Source organism: Rhipicephalus microplus, chromosome 7 (assembly GCF_043290135.1).
Source record: "Rhipicephalus microplus isolate Deutch F79 chromosome 7, USDA_Rmic, whole genome shotgun sequence".
Taxonomy (NCBI): Eukaryota; Metazoa; Arthropoda; class Arachnida; order Ixodida; family Ixodidae; genus Rhipicephalus; species Rhipicephalus microplus.
In genome coordinates, this window is record NC_134706.1 from 12,756,014 (window position 1) to 12,783,477 (window position 27,464).

General features: G+C 44.3%; 1 protein-coding gene across 2 annotated transcripts; it reads right to left on the reverse strand.

Moving 5' to 3' along the window:
- Window positions 1-125: 125 nt before the first annotated feature.
- Nubp1 (NUBP iron-sulfur cluster assembly factor 1) lies at window positions 126-27,388 on the reverse strand. 2 transcript variants are annotated; one of them, XM_037431419.2, is made up of 12 exons: window positions 27,245-27,388; window positions 27,049-27,153; window positions 24,394-24,530; window positions 22,996-23,064; window positions 22,485-22,517; window positions 20,032-20,119; window positions 12,543-12,697; window positions 5,111-5,221; window positions 4,537-4,639; window positions 1,870-1,953; window positions 449-482; window positions 126-283 (listed from the first exon to the last, which is right to left on the reverse strand). In XM_037431419.2, exons 1-11 carry the CDS (start codon window positions 27,273-27,275, stop codon window positions 460-462), a joined length of 939 nt encoding a protein of 312 aa, XP_037287316.2. In that variant the 5' UTR covers window positions 27,276-27,388; the 3' UTR covers window positions 126-283; window positions 449-459. The 2 variants fall into 2 exon arrangements, with proteins under 2 accessions (XP_037287316.2, XP_037287315.2); XM_037431418.2 differs by lacking the exon at window positions 126-283 and having other exon boundaries at window positions 301-482.
- Window positions 27,389-27,464: the final 76 nt, after the last annotated feature.

The window sequence follows — 27,464 nt, forward strand, 5'->3', positions numbered from 1 at the left end:
AGTATAACATTAATCATGACATTTACAGAGTACAACAATAAGAGTTGTTTCATGACTGGTTTACTGAAGTGCTTAATTAGGTTGGCCTAGATGAGACTATAACACTGTCTTATTACTTACAACCATTCATTGGTATAATAAACTGTCGTTTTTAAAGCAGTTTACAAATCTGCATTAAAAAAATTCTACTCTGAAATTGAGGAAATAAATCTTCAAGATGAAAATTAAAGCATTCTATCATATTAAACTACAATCAATTCGAACTGTACAGTGGAACACTGGTCTGAAAAAAAGAAAATGTATGCATTACATCATGATGTATTATAAATCTTACTTGCATATTACAAACACTGGCTGTTTGCTTCAAATGCATCAGACGTTAAAAATGATCTTTCTAAACTTACGACAGCCATGAACAATCTAAATCACAATAAAATTCGGTTTTCACCTTCGGCTCAGTCAAGTCAGGACGGTCGAGAGCTCTGTAAAGAAATCACACACAGAAAAAAGGCTGTGCAACTTAGGACAAGACATGCAATGTGTGCAATGAGATGTTTTCAAAGATCCCCCTCAACTCCAAGCCAAGAAAAAGTGTTAGGTTCTGACACTTTAAAAGTCTTGCTGCCTGTAGGAATCACATCAGCCAAATGTGATGCACCATAGAGAGACAAGAATGTGGTACACTCAAACCTCATCATAACAAAGTTGCAGTTTACACGAAAATAAGTTTGTCATATCCGACCATTTCTTATGAAGGTTTATAATGACACTACATATTGCTTTCATTAAATCGAGGTTTGAGTGTACAAACACCACTGGAGCACATCTCGTGCATTTCATTGTGAATTGCTGTTTCAGCTGATTGGATTATTCTGAATGCTGCAAAACCAAGACTTTCACTATGCAAGGAAAGTGTACTGACCGTGTGTGAAAACACAGTGGATTCCACCAAGGCCCGATGTTATAACTCACTCAAACATCATTTGAAAGGGGCCGACGACTAGTAACGTTTATGGTACGTACTTTCTTTAGAGCAACGGGCAGCTTAAAGGTTACAGTGTCTAATGAAATAGTAACATGTGAAAGATTTACAAAATCACAATTTTTCAATCTGCGGTGAATCTGAATATACACGTGACAACACGTGCTGCAAACAACATGTGTTCTCACAGTGCATGCATGCACTTCGCATGCATGAGAACATCAGACTATGCGACTACGCACATCGAAGTGGTACACTCCATAATCCAGCTTCAAGGCTCTCTAGGCTGCACCACACACCGGTTTTTGGTTACTTTTAGGCGCGATTTAACGATATAAATCCTACTCACCAAGTATTCAAGATGCTGGAACCTGTCACTATATTTTGCAGTCTTCCAATTTCTACCAGGATCTACTTAGTACGTGTTTTGACCAGCTGTCAGTCCCTTTAGATTTGGCTAATACCTGCTTTACTCCTGCTCATTTGAAGATGTGGTACATGCTATACAGAAGATGAAGTGACTGCGCAGGATGTATTAGCGCTTTGCAGCCAGTTTCTAGGCAAGTCATTGTTTCAAGCGAGTTTTGACATCTATAACCTGCAGACAGCCATGCATACCAGCAAGTGAAGCAAATATTTTCATCAGTTTTGTAATTATGGCTAATATACGTTACGAAGGATCTTGTGCAAAAGCCACATGATCAGTTAAACTCTGCAATATTCCTAGTATCAACTTTCGTGTACACTGCTGACTAAACCCATACTGTTGAACACAAGTGCGTGGCATCAAGGTGGCCTAGCAATGTAATCAAACGCAAGAAAAAAAACACCTACGAGACTCATTGTAATACAGACTTGGGAAGATAGAAAAAGGTCAACTTCCTTACTTTGCACTACATCCCTACATGCAACTGCTGCAGGAGAATCGGGATGCTCCCGCAGGAACAACTTCCCTTCGTCGCACGCCTTAGCTGCAGAAAGGAAATAAAAAAAAAATTGAAAAATCAGAGGACCCCAAAGTTTCGCCTTTCGGAGGTGGAACACGATAGCGACATCCTGTTTCGTGGTGCGTACTTCAAACACTTAGTGCACGAAGCATTTTCGAACGTGCTGTTCACCAACTACGCGGCCTCAAGGGGATAGGCGAAGTAATCGTCATTGATGGCAATGCACGCTTGCATTATGCATTATTACTGCAATAGGTTCATTTTGTAGTGTGAGGCATGTATACGTGAGGCGTGCATTTGTTAAGTATGACAGTTACTTTCACTGCTATTTCAAGCAGAGGAAGTTGTTTTCACTGGATATCCGCAAGCAGGCACATGGGGTGAAACATCTACTCGCCATGCTAACGACCCGGGTTCTATCCCCATTCGTCGCCACTCTGGCCCAGAATTTCTCTTTATGATTTACTTTATTTGCATTGTTTTCGATTTTTCGGTCGCGCACATGATGATGATTTTTCGCTCACGACCAACTTCGCCGGCACTGGAATTTCTGCGAAACGAGCTCTTTAACGCTATCGCGTTGAAAACACCATCACAGATTCCGGCACCAACATCGGGAGAGAATACTTGGCGCAGGCAACTGTAAAGCTGTATGCACGGACAAAAAACTACATAAAGTGGGGAAAACAAATAGCTTTTCCCTTATTAAAGGAACACTCAACCAAACAGCAAACAGGTTTAGACTGATAAATTATGTTCTGAAGGCTATGATTGTGATTTCACCATCACAGGTCAATTAATAGAAGAGAAAAACAACATATGTTTCACTTTTAAATTATGCACCCAAATCTCCACACTTGATGTCACAAGCTAAAATACGTATTGTTTTTTTTAAGTGCAGAGCACTTTAGGGGCCCTAACTGTCGTCCATCCATGCAATTCGTTTGGCGTGATCGCAGTAAAGCACTCACTACACCAGGTGTTAATGCTCAAAACTGGGTTAAAACACATGAACAAGGTCTAATATAATTTAATTAACAGAAACAACCAATATAATAGCAATAGTTGATCAAAGATCACTGAAAAACAATTTGGAAACCTGCACACAGCTCCGAGTCCGCACAGGAGAGGATACCATCACCTCACCACGCAAGCGGATGGCCCTCCCTTAAAGCTTCGCCGGCACTGCGTCGACACATCCAACGAGGAAAACAAACCTGACGAAGCTCGCTGCAGACGACGCGTTTCTCAGCAGCCATAACGAGGAAGAAGTCGATGAGGTGTGTGGGATTTGATGCTGGCTTTGGCGCTTATTGCTGCCATTCTCATGTCCTGGCATGACTCTCCCCTCCTCTGCGGTCTATCGCTCTGGGGGAGCGGGACCTGCGGGTTTGCAGCCGAGTACCTTAGCCACTAGACCATCGCGTCGGGGTCCAGGACAACCTAGGGTGAGCACGCATTTCTTTCCCGTCCGTCGGCTCCTATTGTTTGGAACTCATCAGACTTCTCTAATGGCGCCTTGCGCTCACGGCGAACGTTCACCTTTGTTTCCCCTTTCGAACGCTAGGCCCAAGAGCGATGCAATGTCTTTGCGCGTGGTCGTACTATGCCGACTCGTCCCTCTCGAAGCCAACGCAACCAGAGTTGTGACCTCGCCCGAGCGACCAGGCTCTGTTGCCCGGTGTCACCGCGAATCACTCTTGTCTACGGAGACGTGCTCGCGGCACCCTGAGTAGTACTTCTTGCCCGTGACGTGGATAAGCCTATTTGCTTTCCCGGCACCCCTGGTGAAACGGGCTCTGTACAGCGTTTTTGGTTGCCGCAGGCAATAAACTGTTGCGACCTGTTGAAAGCAATACCGCTTTCTTGCCACAGCGACGCTTAACGCGTGCCCTGCGGCTAGCTAAGACCGGACCCACGCTACTCGCCGTACTCCTTCGTGATACGTGTACATTACAAGTTAAGCGAAAAGTAGAGTGCATGTCACAGATTGAGCTTGTGATTGCCCGTAACAAAATTCCACTCGTGCCGGCAAAAACCCATGTGCTTACCTCAAACACTGGTGTCATTTATGATAGATAGAGCAGTGCAAACTTTACGAACAGGAATCGCTGACTGCCCGTTTCTGAGGTTTCATAATAGTGAAGCTTCTATAGGTTTCATTTTTCATATTTTGACAAAACTGGCTTAACAAAGGTTTTTAAAAGTTGGAATGGAAAGTATTTGGCAACTAAGAGGGCAGTGTACTTCATTTTTACTAATTCACAACAACAATCACTTTAGTTTACGCCATCAAAGTCTATGACGTCACGACGATCAGTACGGAAATGTAGAGGTGGCGTCAACACCTGCGTTTTCTTTTGGCGCATTTTCTCGCTTACCAAGAGTAAGTATGGCGGCCTTGAAATTATGAAAGAATAATTTGCCAATACGAGTCAACCCACTTTTCTCTGTGGTGCCTTTTTAAAACATAGGCAGGCAAAGGAAATCAGCAGACGACAATGCTATTTTCAGCACAGCCACAGTATGAAATTATCCTTGTTTCAGTAAACTGTCATGACCTGCTACACCACATGGCTGACACCACAAAAGGTCATCGCCCCTTACCAAGTTGTGGGTCGAGGGGCAGCGATCCAAGGAACGGCAAGTCCAGTTCTTCGCACAGAGCAGCCGCACCTCCGGTGGTCGGAGGAAAGATTTCGCTGCGTACCTACAAAAGTTATAGAAAAATCTAGTTCAACTCTTTTAACACTAGTAGCCACAGCAGACAGGCGACGATTTTCGTGTCCGTTCCAACAGCACCATCTCATCGCAGTCGCATCAACACTAACTTGTGTAATCAACACTGTGAGCGTCGCTGGGGTGTTCAGTCTTTTTCAGCTGTTAAAGTAGTTGACATTTAATCAAAAACTGCAAGTACTTCTTCGTTTGAACACACATGGTGGTGAGGGGCAACCATGTGAGCCCCAAACAACCGCTCAGCAGTAATAATCGCCAGAAATTTATGCCAGCTATTCAATAGAGAGGTATTGCTAGGAGGCAGGGAAAAGTGCCTTAGCACAGGTGCCTATAAAGAGCGTCGACTAATCTGCAAGCAGCTCCCCATCGTCCGCTAGGTTTCCCCTTCCTCGTAAGTAACATCTGCTGGGGGAGCACTTCAGTAATTGTTTGAAAAGCTTACCTGACATTTTGGGCAGACGAAGCCACGCATGTTTTCGAGAACACCCAATATTCTCAGACCCATCTTGCGACAGAAGCCCACCTGCTTGCGGACGTCTTGCAGAGACACCTCCTAAAGGACCACGGAGCCACTCATCATTTCGCTGAGACACTACTGACATCATGAACGTAACTACTTGATAAATTGCAACAAGTTTTTAAAGGGCTCCTCACCAGGTTTGACAGTTTTGAACTGACAAGCGGAATGCCCCCATGTATGGAGCGTTCACAATCATGGCAGCCCAAATTTGCAACAGAGTGAAATTTTAAGAGGAACAATGCTTGCCCTTCCTTTCCCCGGTGAGTGCCGAGAGTATGAGGGCATGATGTGCACGTAGAAATTGCCCCATGTAGACAGCAGTGCTGTTACCTCGGTCCTCTATGTAGACGACTGTGCTTCGACGTGGCCAACAGTAGCACGTGATACCGCAAAAATAATTTCCCATGAGGTACGTAGTTTGTTTAATTTGTTCCTTGAATAGATGAATAAAACTTGAGATAAATAATCAGACACAAAAAAGGAATGCGCACGTCTTTTTCATTTTTTTCCATAAATTGCAACGAGATACAAGACTAATGTGCCTGCATTTCGCATGCGTTCCGTGTCCCCACGATTAGCACATCGAGGAAACGCCAGCCGTGGAAACAATATTAATGGTCTTGCGTGCTTGAGAACTCAATAAGCTCATCTATTGCACCGGATCTAATTTCAAACAAGCACGCACCACGGCGCCCATCCCGCAGAAACAGGCAGTAGACCACAAAATAACGCCGGTCAACAATACAATACCGCTCGCATGCTGGGCGTTGGGCTTGCTCGAAAATGTCATGCTGTCACGGACGGCCATTTTTGGCGACACCGCGTCACGGCAATTAACAGGCGCCGTACTCCCCCACTGACCGTGAGAACGGCGACCGCATGAAAGGGAGCCGAGAAGTGCAGAATGGGGTGCTCTTCTTAGAACGTCGCCGCCGACGTTTGATCCTTTTGTAACTGCGGCGGCGTCTGCAAGGTCGTAGAAGGCCGCAGTATACCCCGAACAAAGATTAGACTACGAGACGCACCGGCTGAGAGCCAAACGGTTGACCGTTCCCACGGGGAAAAGCGTGGGAAACGCTCTGGTGGCCAAGCCGTATGACAACAACCTGACAGGTTGTCACTCTCGCTAGTTGAGGGCCCTCTCCCAATTAAAAAGGGGTGGGGTCAAAATATTTTTGGGGCGGAGTTTCCATCAATTAAACGCACATGATTGGACCCAGGTAGAAGTCTCTTGTCCCCAAGGAAGAGAGCGAGGAGACACGAGGGGGATTTAAGCGCAGGATTTTGCCCTGCTAGGCAGACTAGTCGCTGACCAACATGGTGTAGAAACAGATCAACAAGCATCTCTTCTAGAAGTTTTTAGTGTGGCTCTGTATCGGCTGGCCACCTAAACTTAGCCGTTCGTCTAGTTGTGACGCGATACTAACGTCTGCAACGTAGACATCGGGACTTCGCCTCGAGTTAGCTCAACCTGCTCGAAGTCACCTGCAAGCACTAGCCTCCCGGAGCCACCAGCGTTGCAACACCGCCGACATCGCAGTCGTGCCAGAACTCTCTTCGACTTCTCGCATCCGATCGTCGGGGACGCAACGCTGCCGGTCATCACACGTATGCCTTCACCTGTTTATATCTTCGAACTTTCTCCTTTGTAGTTCTGTTGTGTTAGTTTGTGTAGTTTGTAATAGTTCTCTCGCGAAAGCTGATTTATTGTTTTTATATGTATTTGTATCAAGTGTTGATGTAATTTGTTAGCTGTATTGAAGTGTTGTATTAGATCCCGTGTGCTGCAATATCACTAGAGTAAAGTTTGTTTTGTTTTCTCACGTCTCTGATCTCTTCACTGTCTCTGCTTGCGTACGGAACGAACCAACCTGCTGTCATTCCCGTCGCCGACTTCGCGCTGGCGACGCTAGAGTGGCAGCTTGTAACACATGCGCACGTGACCATTTGCTCGGATGCCGGAGAACATAGAGAAGAGATTTGGCTGGCGAAGGGCTACGCGAGGCGAGCGGCAAGGGCTTCGAGCTCGCCTCCTCTCATCATGGTTTTGCGTCGCTTCATACTGGTTTTCTCATCTCGTCATGAATTGACTGAAAAAATTCCGGTGGCATAATGTTCTTTTTCGAACACACAACAAATGCCAGCGTCTAAATAGAATTGGTTATGGGGCCCAGTGGAGAGGACCTTTAATGGGGTACTGACATCAATTTTCGAAGCTGAGCTTACTCTGCTATGCAAATATCCTGTAGAGTTGAACCCCTTTAGAAGAGACATGCACCAGAGAGAAATTCTTGTCTTTTACATGACATGTCTCTTATAGGCACAGTAGTACCACATATGCATCTTATCAAACCATATTTTACTGTAGGCACGTCGGTGCCTCTTATACCCATTCGTCTCTTGCATCAGTGTCTCTTATAAAGCTGTTTCGGCTGCATATGGAGACGGCTTTGAGCAAGCGTGGAGCCCAGTAAGGCAGTGCATTTTGGCATTTAAAACCGTATATTCACATTGTGCACCTTTTGACATCCAGACTATCGTGACCTCAGGCTACACGTGTTGATTCTGGGGATTTCGCGAGCTGGTTTGGTGGCTACCTACAACGACGTCGGGTACCACAACATTCGAAACGACCGCTTGATTGTCATCAACGGAGCCACTGAGCGCAGTGGTGATAGAAGCGTCACGACATCATGCGAGGGCTAATGACAAGACGCCCGTACGGTGTTTTGACATCAGCGTACAGTAGTAGATGCAGAAACTAGCCCATAAAACGTTCTGTAATTACTTTATCAAGGTGTGCTTACGCATACCAGTCCATTTTCTGGGTTCTCGAGGGCTCCGTCTTCATTTCACGAAATAAAAAGCTACAACTAAGAGCTCTCATGTCAGTATCCCTTAAAATCTGTTCTATTCAACAACCTTGTTGCCAGAGCATCAGTGCCCATCAGTCATAAAGCTGCACACACAAGACTATGTCCACTGGCCTACTTTCTTTTAAAGGCCTACTCCACCGATCTTTGTTACCATGGGAGGGCATTGGTGCTTTTATGTTCCCGAGACACTCTTGTCGCGCGCCTGATAGCTGAAATGCTAAAAAAAAAAAAAAATCGAAAATAATTTTTAATTATCTAAAAACAGCAATACCTAATGCTTCTACGTATGACGTAATACTTTGCCAGAACGTGCCTGGTAGCACACAATGCCACCAGATGGCACTACTTGTCCTGGCCGTTCAAGTTCGCGCCAGCGGCAATCGGCTAATATGCTTACGCTGTTATAGTGAATATATGGCGAATCGTCTGCGGCCCACAAGGCAACACCACTTGCACACCCATCGCGCGCCCAACAACACGACAAAGGAAATCGAATGTTCAGCTAAGGAAGTGTCGGCCAAACCCACACAATCCGTAGCAGGCAAGCAGACGCTGGCTGCAGTGACAAATCAGTTACGTCACTTCCGCTTCAGACAAAATCAACATCAGGCACACAATGTTGCCATTAATTCTGGCACGTGAGGTGTGTGTTTTGAAACAAGCTATAAAATGCATATGAAAAATAATCTGCAAAACTCTAAAGCCGGCAATTTGGCGTGACAATGCAAATGTGCAGATGACCGTACCCAGTGTATTTCATTGAGATCCATTGACATCAAAAAATCACCAGAGTTGGCTTTTAAAGACACTGGTCTCGGAGATAGAAATTCATGAAAAAAAATAAGTTTTTTGAATATATCTATGTAACAAACAGCCATTGCCACAGTTGTCGACCAAGTTTCTTACATCTTGGATTGATATTTCAGCCCCAACAGCAACCTAAACACCACCAAGACAAGCTATGTTCCCAAGTAACCACGAATATTTGCTGGCTGTCCGTTCTGAATACAAATGTCCAGCCGTATGGATATCCAACACGGATAGCCAATGGACGTACTGTGTTAATCCACATCTCGTGTGGCTGTTTTCTGGACTTCCGAACTGAATGTCCGACCGTACATGTAGTAAATATATATATAGATCTGCAAAATCTCTGGTGACAATCTTGTAAAATTTCATTAAAAAGGCTACTATAATATTAAATCAAATTTCTGCACGCACATTTCATACCAGGATGCCAAATAATTTTGCTTCCCGAAGCAACACAATCTGGTTGATTCAATATGTTTACTGTACGTGATAAGGAAAAATGTATTTAGTGTTATTATTACCGCATGTGAACTGACAAAAATGCAGATCGAGCGCGTCATGGCAGTCGTCATGTAGGCAAACTTTCACGCGCCAGCCTCGATGCTTCTCAACAAGCGGTGCACCACAGTTGCTCAGATTCCTTGAACGTACACGTCATGCTAGCTGCGCCTCTCTGGATGTGTTGGGAGAAAACGCACGCCATTGTGCCTATTGTCCTAAAACCTGCTTGGCCAGTGGGGCGCACGAAAAAGAAGGGAGTTCATGTCACGTCGCAGGTATGTACGCTGAGCCGGTCGGTCCCCGAGTGGCAGAAGGCAGATATTTATTTTTCAAGTGCACCCGTGTGGACATTCGCAGCAATATGTTAGGTTGCAAAGAATGACTTTTCTACAAAAAACACCAAAACGCAGCACAAACCCACAACTGTTTTCGGCAGAGATTACCGCGGCAAGCAGCAGCAACCCCGCTCACTAGCACGGCCAGGATAAGGCTTCGTGTTACCTATCTGTTCTTTATGTCTCATGTTGGACATTTATCTGTTCTTATCACACGTTAACTTTTGTCCATTATTTGTATAAGCCCTGTTAATACGTGGCATGTTTCCAGCTCTTCATTTGCTGGCATATTCCTTGCTATTAACCGATTTTAAGACGAGCACGTGGTCAGTGCCTGTACACCTTCTTTAGAAGCGTACGCTACACCCATTAGTTTTTCTCCTGTGCTTGTCTGTATCTACGTATTACGGTTACTGGAATATCATTGCCATAAACACGCGCAAGTTCGGTTTGTTGCTAATAATTTAGTTTAATAAACCCATAAAGAAGCAACTGCTGCTGCCTAAGAAGTCATCGCACTTGAAGGCGGAAGGGCACTGAACACTGAAACCTTGTAAGACTACGTACACACTTTTACCATCACGGCTGCGGACTGCGAGTTATGTGCTTCTTAGCCTTGATATATCTTGATAATAAAAGTTCAACTGTTCTTGAAAGCTCACTTGAGCCCAATTTTTTTATATTATTTGTAGCAGAAAAGCTCCCGCAGAAAAAAAGACAGGCTCCGAGTAGGCTGCATGGGTACGTTGTTCACATGAAAAGTTTTCTTGAATATGCACAAGCCATATACACACAAACTTTTTGTATATATATATACATCCTTTGAAGGGACTGTCAATATCCATGTTGGCTATCCTAAACTGATGTCGAGCGAACATACAAATTGGTTACCTTTGTACATATGATGTACGTCCATCGGACGTACATCATATGTACTGTACACTGTACATCTATCGGACGTACAGTGTATATTCGTGGACATTTTATGGATGTCTGCAATATCCGAAATGTACATCTCTTTGTATGCCTACCGGATATCCGTGGTTACTTGGGTACAAAAACTGCGGTCTTTTAACGACACGCTGCTTCTGTATGACGCATGCTGTAACAGGAAGCATACATGTTGAGTCCTTGGTGGCTACCAATCATCTAAGAAAATATTTCAGTATCTTCTGTTACATGTGGCTCAAAATGAGCTTTATCTACTATTTTGCACTTTCACAAACAGGCTTCTACTCGCCCTGCTCGTTTAGTGGAGTAATTCGTACATGTCTAAAACAGTTACAGCTGTAACGTTTCTCGGCTTTATAAAGCTAAATACGTAAAGCCTGGACGGCTGCCCTTCTTCTTGATTATTAGTCAAAGTACTATAAATGCCAAATTTCAGTGGGCTAATTGATGTTACATTCAAACACTGCTTACAGCATTTCAATCCTAATTCATTTTTCTTTTCGCCGATGCATTTAGAATAACCTTCTGCACAGTTTGTTGTTCCCTATAGTCCCACCAAACATTAGTACAAAACGTTTAATTATCTCAACCACTATTTTATTCTAAGAAAAAATTGCTGCACTTCTGAAATCAGCACAAAAAATACATATATAGCTATGCATTTAAATTGAATCTCCTCAGAGAATGGACAAGATAGCCCCAGGATCCATCGATAATCTACTTATGTAAGATAGTGTAAGATAAGTGGAAATAATATGTAGAGAAGATGCTCCAACTTGGTTAATAATGCATGTGTATGAAAAGCTCGCAACTAGATGTTGGCACCGCACCATGAATGTGGTCAATGAATCAGCTGTCATGGCAGAAGATGGTTGACCCAGATGACATTGTGGATACAGTTGACCACGCGCACATCGCTCTGTGCTGAATGTATGGCTGCAGTGCCTGACATGAGTTGGCGCTCAAGAGCAATATAACCATCTATGCACACTCGTCCCTCAATATAGCGAACCTGGATATAAAGAAATGTTGGATGAAGAAGAGTGTTGCAGTAGATGTAGTGTTAGGAATATGCCTTTATAATGATTCGGGTATAACAGTCTTACTTTCGTGTAAGATGCAGCTTTCTCAAAATGAGGTTTTAGTGCATGTACCAGTGCATGTACCAGTGCATGTAACAGTCGGCACTTCACCGCTGTGCAGAAGTAGAAATGGAGCGGGAACTATTAGATAAGCATTGACGTCAGACGGGTGAGTGTTCTTGTGAACTACAGGTTCACTTCGATTGATTGATTTGTGGGGTTTAACGTCCCAAAACCACCATATGATTATGAGAGACGCCGTAGTGGAGGGCTTCGGAAATTTCGACCATCTGGGGTTCTTTAACGTGCACCCAAATCTGAGCACACGGGCCTACAACATTTCCGCCTCCATCGGAAATGTAGCCGCCGCAGCCGGGATTTGAACCCACGACCTGCGGGTCAGCAGCCGAGTACCTTAGCCACTAGACCACCGCGGCGGGGTCAGGTTCACTTCCTCAAATAAAGATCGACCTTTTGTGACAATGTTTTATGAAACGTGCATTTACAGGAGCACCAGTGGATAGCGTCCAAATCTTTGTTGTCAGAGTGAGACGTTGCGAAATCTCCCAAGTCAGAGTTCCCACAAAACGTATGATCCAGTGCCTTCTCTGTCAGACCGAATGTCTTTCTATGGCGAGAGTGGCATTTCTAATATTGCACAGGGATAATTACCTAATACAGGTGAAATAATTTTTTTTTTACTTTAAAGCCTTTAAAATACTATGGAGCGACTACTGTACACCCACAGCGGTGGCAGAAATGAACGAAATTTTCTTAAAAACGTTCTTGAAGCGCTTGCCTGAGGTGTTGTGACCAGTACGACACCATCGAGGTTGCAGTCCTTGAGGTATTGTGCCAGGCTGAGGTGCTCGTCGGACGTTCCCGGTGGCGTGTCTACCAGCAAGTAGTCCACGTCGCCCCAGTCTACGTCTCGAAGGAACTGTTTTATCATTCCTGAAATGGCGCAGAGTCAGATGAATCTAGCTTAATGCAAAACATAAATGTGACACGTAACAACAACGCAGCGTAGGCATTAGGAGAATTGCGGAGATCTGTACTTTTATGTAAAAGTCTCACTAGAAAGGCCTCCAAGGCACTGCAAACACCAGCAAGAGAACCAACACCATATCTACTACACTTATACTTTTTTTAAGTAGAGATTGTATGATATCGTGCACTGTATAACCGAATCAGCTTCCGATTAGCAAAGCTACGACATAAGCATAAACGTTGTCTTGACCAATAGATAAGTTGAAATCACGTGCACCAAATGACATGACAGTCACAAAGTTTTGCATTCCCAAGTTCGAGGTTGGTTTTTACATTTCAGAGACTCTCCCACCGAGCAAACTGCCAAATCAGAAAAACTGCATTATCTGTGTTGCCGGGGAAAGTGCGAACTTAAGACCGCAATCCTGAATTGATTTATATAAAGGGTTTAACGACCCAAAACCACCACTACACTGTTAAGAGAGACGCCGTAGGGGAGGGCTCCAGAAATTTCGACCACCTAGGGTTCTTTAAAGTGCACCCAAACAACAGCACATGGTCCCACAGCTTTCTTGCCTTCGTCACGAAGGCAGCCGCCGCAGATGGAATTCCATCCCGCGACTTGCGAGTCAGCAGCCGAGTACCTTAGCCACTAGACCACCACAGCGGGGCCACAATCTTGAATTGTTAGCGTTCACACGCAAGGCTGTAGTCCTGAAATCACCAGAACTCCTACTCACTATCAAAACTATGGCACGAGAAATTAATGTTTTACTCAAGGATCATACACACACTCTTTTGGAAACAGTGTGGGGGGTGCTAACACCCCCTGTAAAGTTGTTTGTGCCTCATGGCACACAAATCTCGCGCATAGGCCGCATTTGGGGTTCACAACTATCGTGCGGTAGGGGGCATTGCGCTTGTGAGAGTTTATTGCCGGCATCATGATCATGGTTACAAAACGTTAGCGCCAGCGGCGACCCTGGCGGCAAGCCTTGGTGGTGGCACGAGAGTTTGAGCGAGTCTCTTAGGCGCTTGGCACGAACGGTTGTCTCGCACAGTGGGACCTTAGTGCATGGCACTGCGAGCCATCTGCCGAGGGCCCTTGCTGTGAGTCGAGCATTAGCGACACCGCCTTGTTGTCATGTTGTTAAGCGTTGTTTAATATTATGCAAGGATGTCTTGGCGTGTTGATAACGATTGATGTTACAGTAATATGGCTGACGATATCATCGTTTCTAAATGTAATTAAATAAATGTGAGTTGGCTTGGTTTGGTCCGACCGCATCTGCTGTGTCCGTTCACTTCAAGAGCGTGTTGGCGCTCCCCACATCAAGACCCCACAACAGTCATGCACACAGCCAGGTGGGCTGATGCTTTAAAAGTGATCTTCAAAATTTGGTTGTGGAGCAGTAGCAATGAAACCTTTGGCTATAATATTTGCAAGATATTTTAAAGTACACACTGGTTGCACAGGAGCTCAACAATAGTTTCAAATTGTGTTGAGTGTTTTTTTTTTTTTCTTTCTTGTCCTTTTAAAATTTTTTCTACATATGTACTTTTTTTGTAAAGAGCTGCTATCTGCTGTGCATCGCTATGTGCAAAGGTAGCTACTAATGCTTTAGAGAAGTGGAACTACAGTAAACTCTCAGTAAACGAAAATCTCTTGAAAAGAACTACTGCTCAAACGGAACTATTGCCTCTGCAATATTTGGTTACGAGCTTGTATTCTGCCCCCATGTTCACCTCTCAGTAAACGGAACTCCTGTTAAATGGAACATATTTTCCCGGTCCCTTCAGGTTCCGTTTACTGAGTCTACTGTATAACAGTGAATTTACCATTAAAACTTTATTTGTTATGCTTCCTCTTTTTTATGTTTGTGAATATGTGAAAATTCCCACTCGTGAACTAATGCTTTTTTTTACTAGAAATACAAATGTATCTAAGCTACTGATTGTAGTCCCAGTTAAGTGAATCCCAGTAATTCACACATGTGTGAATTTTATTCGCTCATGCCTGATATTTCCCGAAAAAAAAAAGTAGACAAACTCCAAGATTGACATTTTGAGAAAAAAGCAGAGGTCGGGGTGTGCATGCACATTTTCTGTCAATGCTTCAAGCAAAAAGGCCCAAAAATTATTTTTGAAACTGCAAGTGCTCAAATCTTATACGTTTTCTGAAAGATAAAGGAATTCTCTACCAGGCGATTAAAAAATCCCCAAATTGAACCTTTTAAACAAGGGAAGTCTCAATCCACCTTAAGCCAGAGGTGGACAATTCTCAGCCCACTACTGTGAAATTAAGAGCCTACCACCACAGCTGTAGGTTAGGTTCTTTTGCATTCTGTCGCTGTCACAGTGTGGTTGTTCAGGATAATAAAAAATGCAATCTTGCCACACTAGCACAGTTTGTGTTGAGGTCTCCTCAAACAGCAGAAATTTGGTGGCTATGAAACGTCCATCGGCATCTGCATTTTCGGCATCGGCAGCCATTTCCCAAACGATGGCAGTTGTTCGACATCCGCACCCGCACCCCTTCAAGTCCTCGCACTTTTCCGAAACAACGGTCCTGCTTGATTATATGCTAGGCGGTAAGATGCGTTTTGCAAGAAATCCCGTGAATACAAAGACATTCTGTGCAGATCGCACTCTCTCTGCAGCTCTTTTGAAAGAAAGTCCAAATGTTGCCCCCTCCCCCTTTTCTGCCGCATGATTGTAGTTCTGATGATTCTTCGAAGCGATGTGCCCCTTTATCTCAGCCTTGCCTATGTTCGAAACGCCTACATTACAGGCACACATGGTACAAAATTCGTACGTGCCACCTTTCTGCGAAGTCACAAAGCTCGGAAATTCGGCAGTGTATGAATCCAAAAACAATTGCAAGTATTAGTTCTTTGCTTTTGACACCACTATCATCGAGCTGCCAAATGAACTCCGGAAAACATGCAACCCTCACAATCACGTAACAAACACAACTGATGCTTAGGCAAGTGGCGTACAAAATGGGAGAGGGGGGCAAGACAAACAGACGTACAAGTTAAGGTACCTTTTCCCTCGCCTTTCTTTGGTACGGTGGCAAGCAGGTCATGCAGCCGCCGGCCTTCACCCAGATGCGCAGTATATACTTAGCGGTACTCTACAGTATGGCTACTATGAACTTGAAGTGTAGTGGCGAATGCTCTTCCGCAGCGCTGCGAATGTCGTAGCAGAAAAGGCTGATGTACACACGAGAATAAAAAAAAAGCCTGCGAAGAAAAAAAAAAGCCCTTTTGTGGGAGATTCCAGATACTATTCGCACATTTGGGAGATTAGGTCAAAGTTTCGGAGTCTCCCGGACAATTAGGGACAGTTGACAGGTATGATTATGCACGTGCAATGCTGCAAGTAGTGATATGGTTGATACCAGCCCCGTTTCGGACCGGTCCAGCTGGTTTTTTAGGCAGTGAGTCATTCACTGGTTTGCACCTAAGACCGGCTGCCACGAGAATTTTTTTTGCTTTGTCATAATATAGCAGCTCTTTATTTTTGGTGGCATTTTTAAGTGTTGGTTGAACAATTACGATGGTAAATATTTGATGTAAATCACCAAGACTCTTACGCTATCAGCTGTGGGGGTGCTGACACCCCCTGTAAGGTTGTTTGCGTCGCGTGGCGCGTGTGTCTTGCCGTCGGGCCGCATTTCGGGGTGACAACCACCGGGTGATAGATGGCGTTGTATTCGCATTGAGCACCACTGTCGTCATGGTTGCTGCAGCGGTAGCGCCGGCGGTGACCCCTGGCGGAGGCAGGCCTTGGTGGCGGGCGAGAGTTGAGCGAGTCTCTTTGGCGCGTGGCGGTTGCCGCGAACGGTTGTCTCTAGCATAGGTCCATGGCGCGTGGTACAGCGGCCCGCGCATCGGGGGCCCTGGTGGTAAGTCAATCGTTGGCGACGTCGCCTTGGGTGTGTTATTGTGTTTGTCGTGTTATTGTGTTTGTCATGTTATTGTGCATTTGTCGTGTTATTGCATTTGTTGTATTATTGTGTTTGTCATGGAGTGTATGGTAATGTTGTGTACAGATGTCCTAGCGTTTGATAACGAGTGATGTATTGATATTATCGTTCTGAAATTAGGTAAATAAATGTGTGTATGTTATTGTTTGGTTTGTCTGCTGTGTGCGTTCATTTCAAGAGCATGGCGTGGTTCTTGCTCGCCATTTCGAGATCCCACACAGTCTAGTCAACCACTTTTTATCAGCCCTTCAAGTGTAGCAATCGTTGGAAGAGGGCAAATTATTGAGGGTGAACATACAGTGTAACTTCAGTTATACGTCCCTAGGTTTCGCGACGACCTCCACTTTATGACGAATTGGTTTGGTACCGGCAAAATAAATCTCCATACAAATAATGTATTACAAACCTTGGTTATACGATGCAGCTTTATGCAGACTCCGCATCTTACAGGGACTTTCAGATTTCGTCCGAAAGAAAAAAAAAACACATTTATTCAAATCAAATGTTGACCAAATATTCACGAGTGCAAAATATGAACTTGCATTCCCCTAGGTTGACGATCAGAGAAGTAGAGTGAAACAGGATGTCTTCTTAGAACGAAAAATTTATTCTTTTGGAAGGTCCTGCACTTCTATAATGGCCTCAATCGTGCGTGTGCGTATCTGGGGTCGTTACCTAGTCAAGCTCTACCCACACAGAGTAGCTTCAGCAGGCCGAAAAGCTGATATTGCACGTTTTCTGCCCGTGGAGATTTTCCCTGGTCGACATACAGCCGATCTCTGACCTTTGTCGCACTCACAGTCATAGGCTTGTGCGTATACAAGGGCGCGATGCAGTTGTTTTCACCATGCTAGATTACTTTGTGGGAATTTAGGCTGCGTCACTACCACTTTAACTTGACGTTAACGTTCACAACAACAGCAGGACATCACTAGTTGCACTTCAAGAGTCAACAAATCATAAGGCACACAGCATAGTTGCAAACAAAGGCGTTCTACGAAGCTTGCAGTCCATCGCCATTATGTGATGGTGATGAAACTGTGTCGAACTCTTCTGACAGGAGGCTGTTGCCAACGCTGTTTCAGTTTCCTTTTCTCGCACAAGCAATTTTCAGACTGTTTATCAGCAGAAAGATGTTCGTTGAATTTGATCTTTTGTCAAGAATCAAGATTCACTCGCACCTCCTCCAACTAAGTAATGCTGGAAGAATAATTGAATATACCTTCGTGCAGAGGCACAAGGTCGTGCCGTGGGCTTATTCGGACGGTCTGTACCCGCTTTTGGGCGAGGCTTATAAGTGTCACTGCCTATAACCTTGATTTTTCGATTATATGACCCCCAGGATTATAGGACGGTTTTGTGTGGTCCCCTGAAAGTCGTATAATCGGAATTCCACTGTATATACGAATCCCCTACAGTCTCGTGGCATATTCACTGCACACATTTCAACATTCGTTTGTGTCTACAATATTACTGGCCTGGTGTATTCATCCATAAAGAAGACACCTTTGGCCATGAAGTATGCGTGGTTCCTTTTTCAGTGCAGCATATTCAGAGCATTAACCAAAAAGACTTAATTTTTGTACAAGCGTCATTATAATCACTGGTGTATTTTTATACCAGCCATTAAACTAGTTGGCTAGCTAACTGTTGTGCTTTTGTACCCATGTATATCAAGGGTGCGTAGCTACTAGAAGTTTGGTGTTCGGAGAGCATATATATATATATATATATATATATATATATATATATATATATATATATATATATATATATATATATATATATATATATATATATATATATATATATATATATAAGGGAAACAAGTGTATACTTAAGGGCTCGTTTTTCCTGTTTTACACAATTTTACACAATGTGGTGCGTGCGTGTGTGTGTGTACACACACACACACACACACACACAAGTACACAACTGCAATCACAAACATACAGAAAGTATGATTGTAAATAAAAACATAAAAAAGAAATTCTGGCTACACCCCTGATGTACATTAAGTAGGTTCTGCTCAAGGAAAGCAATGTTATATTAAATTACACTGTTTGCCAAAGATTTATTAATATTATGAACTTGAGGGAATGCCTTAGTAGAGGGCTACGGTAATTTTGGCCGCCTGGTCCGAGATTTCCGTGTACTGAAATCGGAGTACCCAGGCGTGAAGCATTTTCACCTCAATTCAAGATGCGGCTGCCTCGGCCGGGATTCGACCCCGCCACCTTCAGGTCAGCAGTCGAGCACCATGACCACTAGACTACTGGTGGGTATGGTGACATCAAAGACTTAACATGGCCTCTGTTCAGCACTTACTTCATCTCTTGTTATATCCTCACCCCCTCCCCTTTATCTGAAGGGCTATTTTTATTTATTTATCTTTTTTTGGGGGGATAGTTTGCCTCTTTAGAGTGCTCACACGGCCAGCTGTGCTTACAGAAAAGCTCCACAGTGTCCTGCCTCAATCAGCCCTCTCTTAAACCGAAATTGCTACTGATAGCGGTAAAATTGTATACGAATATATAGCCATCTCGCACACACAAGCAAATGAGTGTTCCAGCACTTAATGCAACAGAAAAGAAAAAAATGCGAAATTGTCGGTACTCCATTAATGGCCAACTCCGGCAATTTTACGATGTCAATGGATCCCAATGAAATTCGCTGGCTACATTTCCTGTGCACATATCCGTCATTTATGCCGAAATACAGGTTTGAAAGATACGCCGATTGTTTGCAATTGAATTTTAAAGATTGCCTTGAAAAGCTCACCTTGCTCGCTAGAATTATTGGCAACACTGTCTGTGTGACGTCATGTTTGGCATGTCAACGAAAGTGACGGAGCCGATGGCATCGCTACTTTGGCAGCTGCAGCGTTTACTGTGCTTTCCACAAAGCGACGGTGGCGGTGTTTGGCACGGTTATAGCACGGGAAGGCTTTCTTCCTTCCTCTGTGGTGTTTGGCCGGCGCTTCGCTGGTCTGGCTTTAACAGTTTTCATACTCTGTGCCGGAGGGACCAGTATACAGCCTCCAGTTCTTACCAAATAGTACGCCATACGCAGACAGGGCGCCTGGTTGGGTTTCGATATTGTGCCGTTTTGCTTATTAAAAATTGTTTTCGAATTTCCTGAGCATTTCAGCTATTGGGCTCGTGACAAAGGTATCTCAGGAACATACAAACACCATTACTTTGACATGGCCAGAACATCGCCGGAGTTGGCTGCTGACATGCACCACCTGCTCAGTTACAAGAACACAAGCGTGAAGCATTGCCATAAAATAGCACTAGTGGTGTACCATTTTTGCGGGGTCCTCTCCAGATGACAGCATCTTCAGGAGCGGTGAGGAAGCCAACGGATATGAGCGACAGGTTATCCTCAGTGTACTAGAAGTTAAAAATCAATAAAGAACCCCTGTAAGCATACAAACTTTCTGGGAAGCGTCACTGGAAGAGGATGGTGCAAAAGCAGAACACTACACGTCAAGCACTGCTGTAAAACGTAAAACAAAATACATCACTTCCAGTACTGTGCCCTTCGACATCTCTCATAATTTCCCTACTTTTATGCCTCTAGTGATAGATGACACCGTGTGGCTCAAACAGGGCGTCATCACCAGTGCATTCTGGATCGGCCACTTCTCCAAGAAGGTGCAGAGAAATACACAAAATCCAAGAAGAACTATTCACCACACTGTCACACTGTCACACTGTCAAGTCACACTGTCAGGGCTAAGGGAAATCACTTTATACAACATATCAAGAGAAAAAAAAAAACACGAGCACCGCTTCACTTGCATTTTCACGCCCCGCCACTACTGTTTTCTCAAACTGGCCCAAACTGGTACTTCGTTAACCCTTCGAGTGCTTTTGCCATAAATGTAAGACGATAGTTTTCTGTACCGCAGTGTCTTTACCATACGGATACGTCGACTTACAATTTCCTGTCGTATTGATGATGAATGCCCACTGGCAGGTGCTGCCACCCTCTAGGGCTTACAAAAAGCCCTAAAAATGACTGGGCTACCTTCTTGCGGAGACAAACACGACTGGCTTCAAGTGCCAGCACATTGCACAGTTGGTGGCAACACCAATGGTCAACACCCTCTCGTGGTTTCAGTTTCAGCATGCGGTCGCAGCGGAGGCGCGTGGAACTTGACTTTTAACTTCATTTGCACTTCTTTGCAGGGATGGTGGAAGTTGACTTCCATTTTCACTTTCACTGATCTTAGCTTGTTCATCACCGACACTCGCAAAGTATTCTCATTCTTCTTAATTACAGACGCTCAAGGCAGCCGGCTGCAGAGAAGATGCCTTGAGTGTGTGCCAATGCATGAGAACAACAGGCACGCATTTTATGTGTGCAGGCTGCGATAAAACGCTGCACACAAACAGGTGTTCCAAGGAATGCCACGCTGTGAAATACAATTAAACATTATGCAGTTCTGATTAGTACAGACACCGAAATATTACTCCTAAACTTTTTTAAAAATAAATTCCTGACATTAGACATTTCCTACATTCAAAGACTGCAATAAAATAGGTTGACCATCTGCGAAATTTTTTTCTTCAGAAATATTTTAAGCTCAAGGAGTTAATGTGCAATACCAAGCTTGCATGTCATGTCACTTCATACAGTGTAAAATTTGGTCAGCCTTTTTCTTGAGCAAAGTGAGAAGCTCTACGGAAAATTTTTCTTTCATCCTTCAAAGCTTTATGCAGTCTGAAGGAATTTAAGGAGACCGAAGAGGCCCCACCCAGATGACTGAAACGTGGAGGCCAATCGCCTCCGCACGTGAAGAAATAGTCCCACCCATGCACACTGCTATGTTATCCGAAGACGGGATGACCAGCTTCTCGGCTCGAGCTGTAAATTTGGCGTGCACGCCTATTGGTGCAAACTTGTGCCTCTGAAGAGAAAATTCCACAGACTTCTAAAGTTGCACTTGACTACAGACACGAGAACTCTGGGCAACATTATGCCCACAGACAAAAAAAAAAGACCATGCGCACCAGTAACGTGATGATGCGATAAAGCCTGTTAAGTGTCTTGTCTGTATCCCACCCGCTTACGAGGTGGAGTGATGCTTCATAAATGACCAATTTATTTATGTACCATAAAATTTTTAAGGGCATCACAAAGTGGTTAACCAAACACTGCCATGATATGCCTTTTCAAAAGATACAAAATTCACACTTCACTGTGATCAGTAGTCGTGACACTGCTGAATGCTAAGCGGAATTGCCAAGCCATAAACAGGTGATCAGAGCACAAAGGCCCATGGTAGAAATATCAATTTATTTTATTTTATTCATGCTGTCAGAATATTCCGAGACAATAATTACAGTGAAACCGCACGAGCGAAAACAAGGGACCAGACGAGCAGTAACAGCACGTACACATGACACTGTTTTTTTACTGCTAGTATGAACCAACTAGCCTAAAGGTACGCCTTGAGAACACAGGAGTTTGTGTTACATCGCCGTCATGCATATGCATTGTACGTGTTTCAACAACTTCAGTGAAGACACTACAGAAGGACTTCATATTAAAATAACAAAATAAGTAAAATAAAAAAGTAACATGTCAGAACACATTCCGTACATGCCACTGAAGTAAAACTGAGAAACGCTACTGCAATATAATACATTGAGCATGTGCAACAGACGGGCAACCAATAATAAGCTGCTCGGCAACATTCAATGTCACATGCACGATAAAGCACATGCACAATATAGCTTTGAAACTTACCACGGGAGACCATCCAGAAGCACTTTGGTGTACCTAAGGTGAACAAGGAAGGCCATCTTAAGGCAACAGAGGTACAGCCCTTACCACTTAGGAGGCATATTAAAATTGCTCTATGCATGCAATGCCTATCACTCTCCACAAAGGGAGAGCAATGTACAGAAACAGTGTAAAGCTGAATTACGCCAATGTTTTGGCTGAATAGCAATACCACAGGATGAAAGGGAGTTTTAGAAACAGGGGATGCTATCAGCCATCCACGCACACAAACGTAGAAACTGTGTAAAGATGCTCAGCTTCGAGTATGCAAGGTCGCTTGTGGACATTAGTGGCCTAATATTGTAGTTCTAACGTGAACATGACGTATGAATCTTAGACACACACAGCACATTTTTGTCTGTGCATGTTTGTACTGCAATAAAGACATTCCTGATGCAAAACTATCAAGTTACTCTCTCTATGTTTAAAAACCTCGCTGTAAGCAATGTCTGCACTGGAATACAGAGACACTAACCTGTTCACCTTCAAGGCCCAATATCTTTGGCTGCGACGGACCGCAGATGTCCACATCCAAGACTGCAACCTTAAAGTGCAGGAAAGTGACATCACAGAACGAGCTAAGCAAACCGGGATAAGAAAACCAGAAAGGCAAATGAGTCAGCTTGGTTTACTTCACAACAGAGTGCATGCATAATCTGACACTAAGGTTCGGAATGCCCAAGCGTGATGTTTCCTGTAAAAGGCACACATTCTGCTCATGGGGCTCCCTTTTTGCATCTTTAATCCGCAACCTTTGATTTTGGTAGTGGTGTTGGGGGTCTTTAAAGAGGCCCTCACATTAAGCAACTACAGGTGCATCATAAAAAACTAGCAAAGAAATAAAACCGAACACAACCAGCCTATTTTTCACCTAATTAAAACTGCATGAAAAAGACAACACATTAAAAACATGGAACGCTCACACATGACGTGCAGATTAACAGTGTGTTCAAAATCAATTAACCACTAGCCCAACAACATGCCTGCTTTTTATTTTTCAAGTTGTCCAAGTTTGTGATTGGTTTCCAAAAGCGTTCTGCTTGCATGATAAAACAGCACAACTATTCAGGTTTCAGGTTGAAATACTGCCTTTCGTTCACTTTAGAGCACACAAGAAACGTCTTGGGTATCGTTTGGTTCGGCACTTTTTCACAAACCAATCTCCCTTACCTGGTTCAATTTTTGTCGTGAGCCAAAGTGCCGATATGTTACCTTAATGACGCAAGTTTCAGAGCGCAGAGATGAGCAAAGTTAGGGTGGACAAAGCACCATGCGGCCAATGGCACTAAGGTGCCACATAATGGTTGTTGCTGAAAGCGTTGCAAAGCAATGTGCATAGCACTGTCATTCGAACGCTCTAGTGTTAGCCTTAGACATTGTACCTGAGCTTGTTTGGGCCATTACGGTGCAGAAAAAACTATCCACCTGAAGCGATTTTTTCCATTAGAACACAACAAAAGCAATGTTTACTGTTATTCTACCCCACTTTTCTGTGAGGTTTTGTTTCCTTTTCAACCTTTAACAAACATCACACTCCTATCATCTTTTTTTTTTCTGCAAAAAGTACACTGAAACTAAAAAAGTTAACAATAATAAGAGACCACTGAAGCTTCCCCACCTTGCACTACAATTCTGAAAAGCTTGTTATTGCACGCAAAAAATATTGCATCTCCCAGTATGATAGCTGGGGCCAAGCGCCTCATAATCTTTCTGACAACACTCAGCAACTACCACTGTACGATAAAGAGGTGAATTCCAGGTTCTGAACAGACATTACATTGCATGAACAAATGGGCCTTTGTTATTGGTTTACAATCAATAAAAAATGTACACACATATCGCCAAGGGTAAGGTAACTGTGGTCTATCCTTACATTGGGCTCCTTGTCAGAGAGAGCCAGTCCACTGGCCAGAAGGGAAGTAATGCTGCTCTTCCCAACGCCTCCTTTGCCAGATAGCACAAGAACTATGTGTTTTACTGCCAATAGTCGTTGGGCTATCACAGCAATATCTGAAAAACCAGAAAATAACAAGAATATCTAGGGCTTTATGACCCAAAAGCCTTATATGAGCGACACCATAGTAGAGGGCTTCAGAAATTTCGGCCACCTGGTGTCCTTTAACGAGTACTGACATGGCACAGTAAGCGGACCTCTGCCGTTTCACCTCCATCGTGAAAGACCAGAAAGAAGAAAGCAACTATTTTAAATGTGTAAGCATCTTTTTGGACAAGAAAGCCGCGTGTCGGTTTATCTATTCCGCTGTCGTGCAAGACAGATCACCGTAAAAAAATAAGCGCACGAAACACAACTAATGGCCAAACCCCATAAACAGGAAAATGCACGTGACAATGAGCGATGCTATAATCGACTAAACAGGGCGTTTACACGACGTGATACTTTTGGTGCGATCGCTCGATTCTCCGGATTTCGAAACCGTCGCCCATCGTCCGGAGGCGCTGTGCTGAAAGTGCCAAAACAGGATGTACATGACTGACGCACCGCCGGTTTTCTCCATGTGCCGCGAAACCGCCACCTCCTCTCGTGCTCATCTCCGTACGAGTCACATGTGCGTAACGTGCTCATCTCCGTCCGAGTCACATGTGCATAACGAAGAAATAACATAAGGTTTATGCACAATCATATAAAAGAAATGCTGCAAGACAATAATAAACCCCTGCTGTTCCATTATAGAACAACACATGCTACTTTTACATTGCAGATTGCCAACTACGTGTAATTTTTGGTACGAGTAGACGGCCTCATGCCGGCAACAATGAAGTTCGCTCACCGAAGCCATTGCGTAAATGAGGTTTGCCTGTGCAAGCGACTGTTCGTGCGAAGGCAATCTACGTCGCTGTCGCGAGCATTTTCACAGCTATGAGGTTTGGCCTTAAAACGCCTTAGCGATGCTCTAATTTAAACCTTGAGCCCCTCGGCCGAAGGCGATTTCTTCAACTACTGCAATATACATATACACACTCACAGAATGCCAGTCCGGATTCTCTTCATGGTGGGTGACAGTGGAAGTGCTGCCCACCGCTCTATTTTACTGCACACCACTTTTAACCAACTGGCATGTACCCCCACACTTTCAGCAGAGAGTCGAGAGCAAAACGTGCACGTAGTGCAAAAAGCTTGTACAGGTAATTTTAGTCGCACAAAAATCACTAAGGCTATGCTGTGCCAGCCACAGGGTGACAATGTTTGTCAACACAGGAATTCATGCACTACTAATGGCTTATTTAAGAAATATCTATTGTATGAAAATCCAGTCTTGTCAGTCAGACATTCTTGCAGATCATTTCCTGAATGTAGCATTATAAATAATTATTGGGGCTTAGCATCCCATTACCATGATATGCTTTAAGAGAGGCCCTAGTGGAGGGCTCCAGAAATTTCATCCACCTGGAGTTTTTTATGTGCACCTAAATCTAAGCACATAAGCTACCAACCTTCTGCCTCCATAAAATGCTCGTAAATGTAAGTGTTTGATTTTATGCATAAATAATCACACTGTCACAGTTGTTAGTCGTAAGCACAACAGAGGAGGAAGAAGCCAGCCTCACGAGTGGCAGTCTCTGGCGTTTTTCGAAGAAGACGACGTTGCTGGCTTCTTCATCCTCTGTTGTGCTTATGGCCAATAACCGTGACAATACCATTCCTTGTTTATACAGAATTGGATGGGGTCATGTTGAAAAAATGCATAGGGTTGGTGTTGGTAAACATGTATTTGGGAGCGAGTCCATCTGAATTTGAGATCATATGGGGCTGGGTCATGAAAGAATTTCGGAAAGAGGACAAGAGGTTTGCAGATCTTGTATAAGCAAGGTAGTGGGCCAATCTGTCTCGGTAAAAACTTGTACCTTTATTTTTTTTTAATAGTGCCATCCACTTCCAATGGCATTAGCTTACACTCTGTTGAAGGGGTAAAACCCGCATGACACGACGAAAAAATAGGAAGAGTTTAGTTTCAAATCTCTTGCCTCAGAAAAGCATTTCGGACCCATCTCTTTTATGACCAATGTAGTTATCTATGGACAGCTTATGGCAGTTTCGAAACTATACGCCAGCAGGGTCCAATATTCGCGCCTTCGTCACCCGGGGGTGGCGCCAGGATCTTTTTTTTTTAACGAGGGGGGGGGGGGGGGAGCACCCGTGAAAAGTGGGTTCTTTCAGGGGGGGGGGGGGGGGGGGGGGGGCAGGTAGGCTGGGAACATATGCGTTGTGTTTTGACTATACTTGCTTTTGGAGAGGTGGGGTAAAGCGAAAGCTAAGGAAAAGAAAGCTTCAACCCCCCCCCCCCACCCCCCCTACCTCTGCTGGCGCAGCCCCTGTCGTCACCGCAGGAAAAAAAAAAAAAAAACTGAGGGCCGACCAGCCGTGTTCCCGTTCTACGGCTAACACCTTAGTCTTTCATGTTCTTCGAGCCTTGACATTGTTGACAAACCAACCTAAGTTTATGTTACTATTACTGTACTATTACGATTATTTATACTATTACTGCTGTCGCCAGACGAAAATTCTCACCTGGGTCCGGTCCCCTAGCTGCCCCTGACGCGCACAACCTCTGATTGGGACATCCCGCGCAAGAAGCTGCCTTGCCGGCACAGTCGCTTCGCGTGCCGGGGCAACCTGCGTAATACGTCGGTCATGGCATGCGAGCGATGAAATTGGACCCTCTCTTCTCGAAGGGGAAAAAAAAAACATTAGCAAGGATACTCACTCGCTGGGGCATCTGCCGGAACATCCGCCATGCTCACCTACTTGAGGGATTGGATTGGCTATTTGTGGTAGTGTGTGGCTTGCGTCGCAACGCATTTTGCATTCGCGACAAATTTGGCGCAGTAGGAATTTTATTTGCCTGCGTTGGTCGCTCGTAGCAAGGCGAGTTCAAATTTCCAGCCAACTACCTGGGTAGTAGCTTTCGCAGTGCGGGCAGGGCT

Coding starts and splice junctions, on each gene's coding strand:
- Nubp1 (XM_037431419.2), bottom strand. CDS start 27,275: ATGGCGGATGTTCCGGCAGATGCCCCAGCGA. Junction 4,640..5,110: donor TCGTCTGCCCAAAATGTCAG/GTAAGCTTTTCA, acceptor TAACTTTTGTAG/GTACGCAGCGAAATCTTTCC. Junction 483..1,869: donor ATGTAGGGATGTAGTGCAAA/GTAAGGAAGTTG, acceptor ATTTCTTTACAG/AGCTCTCGACCGTCCTGACT.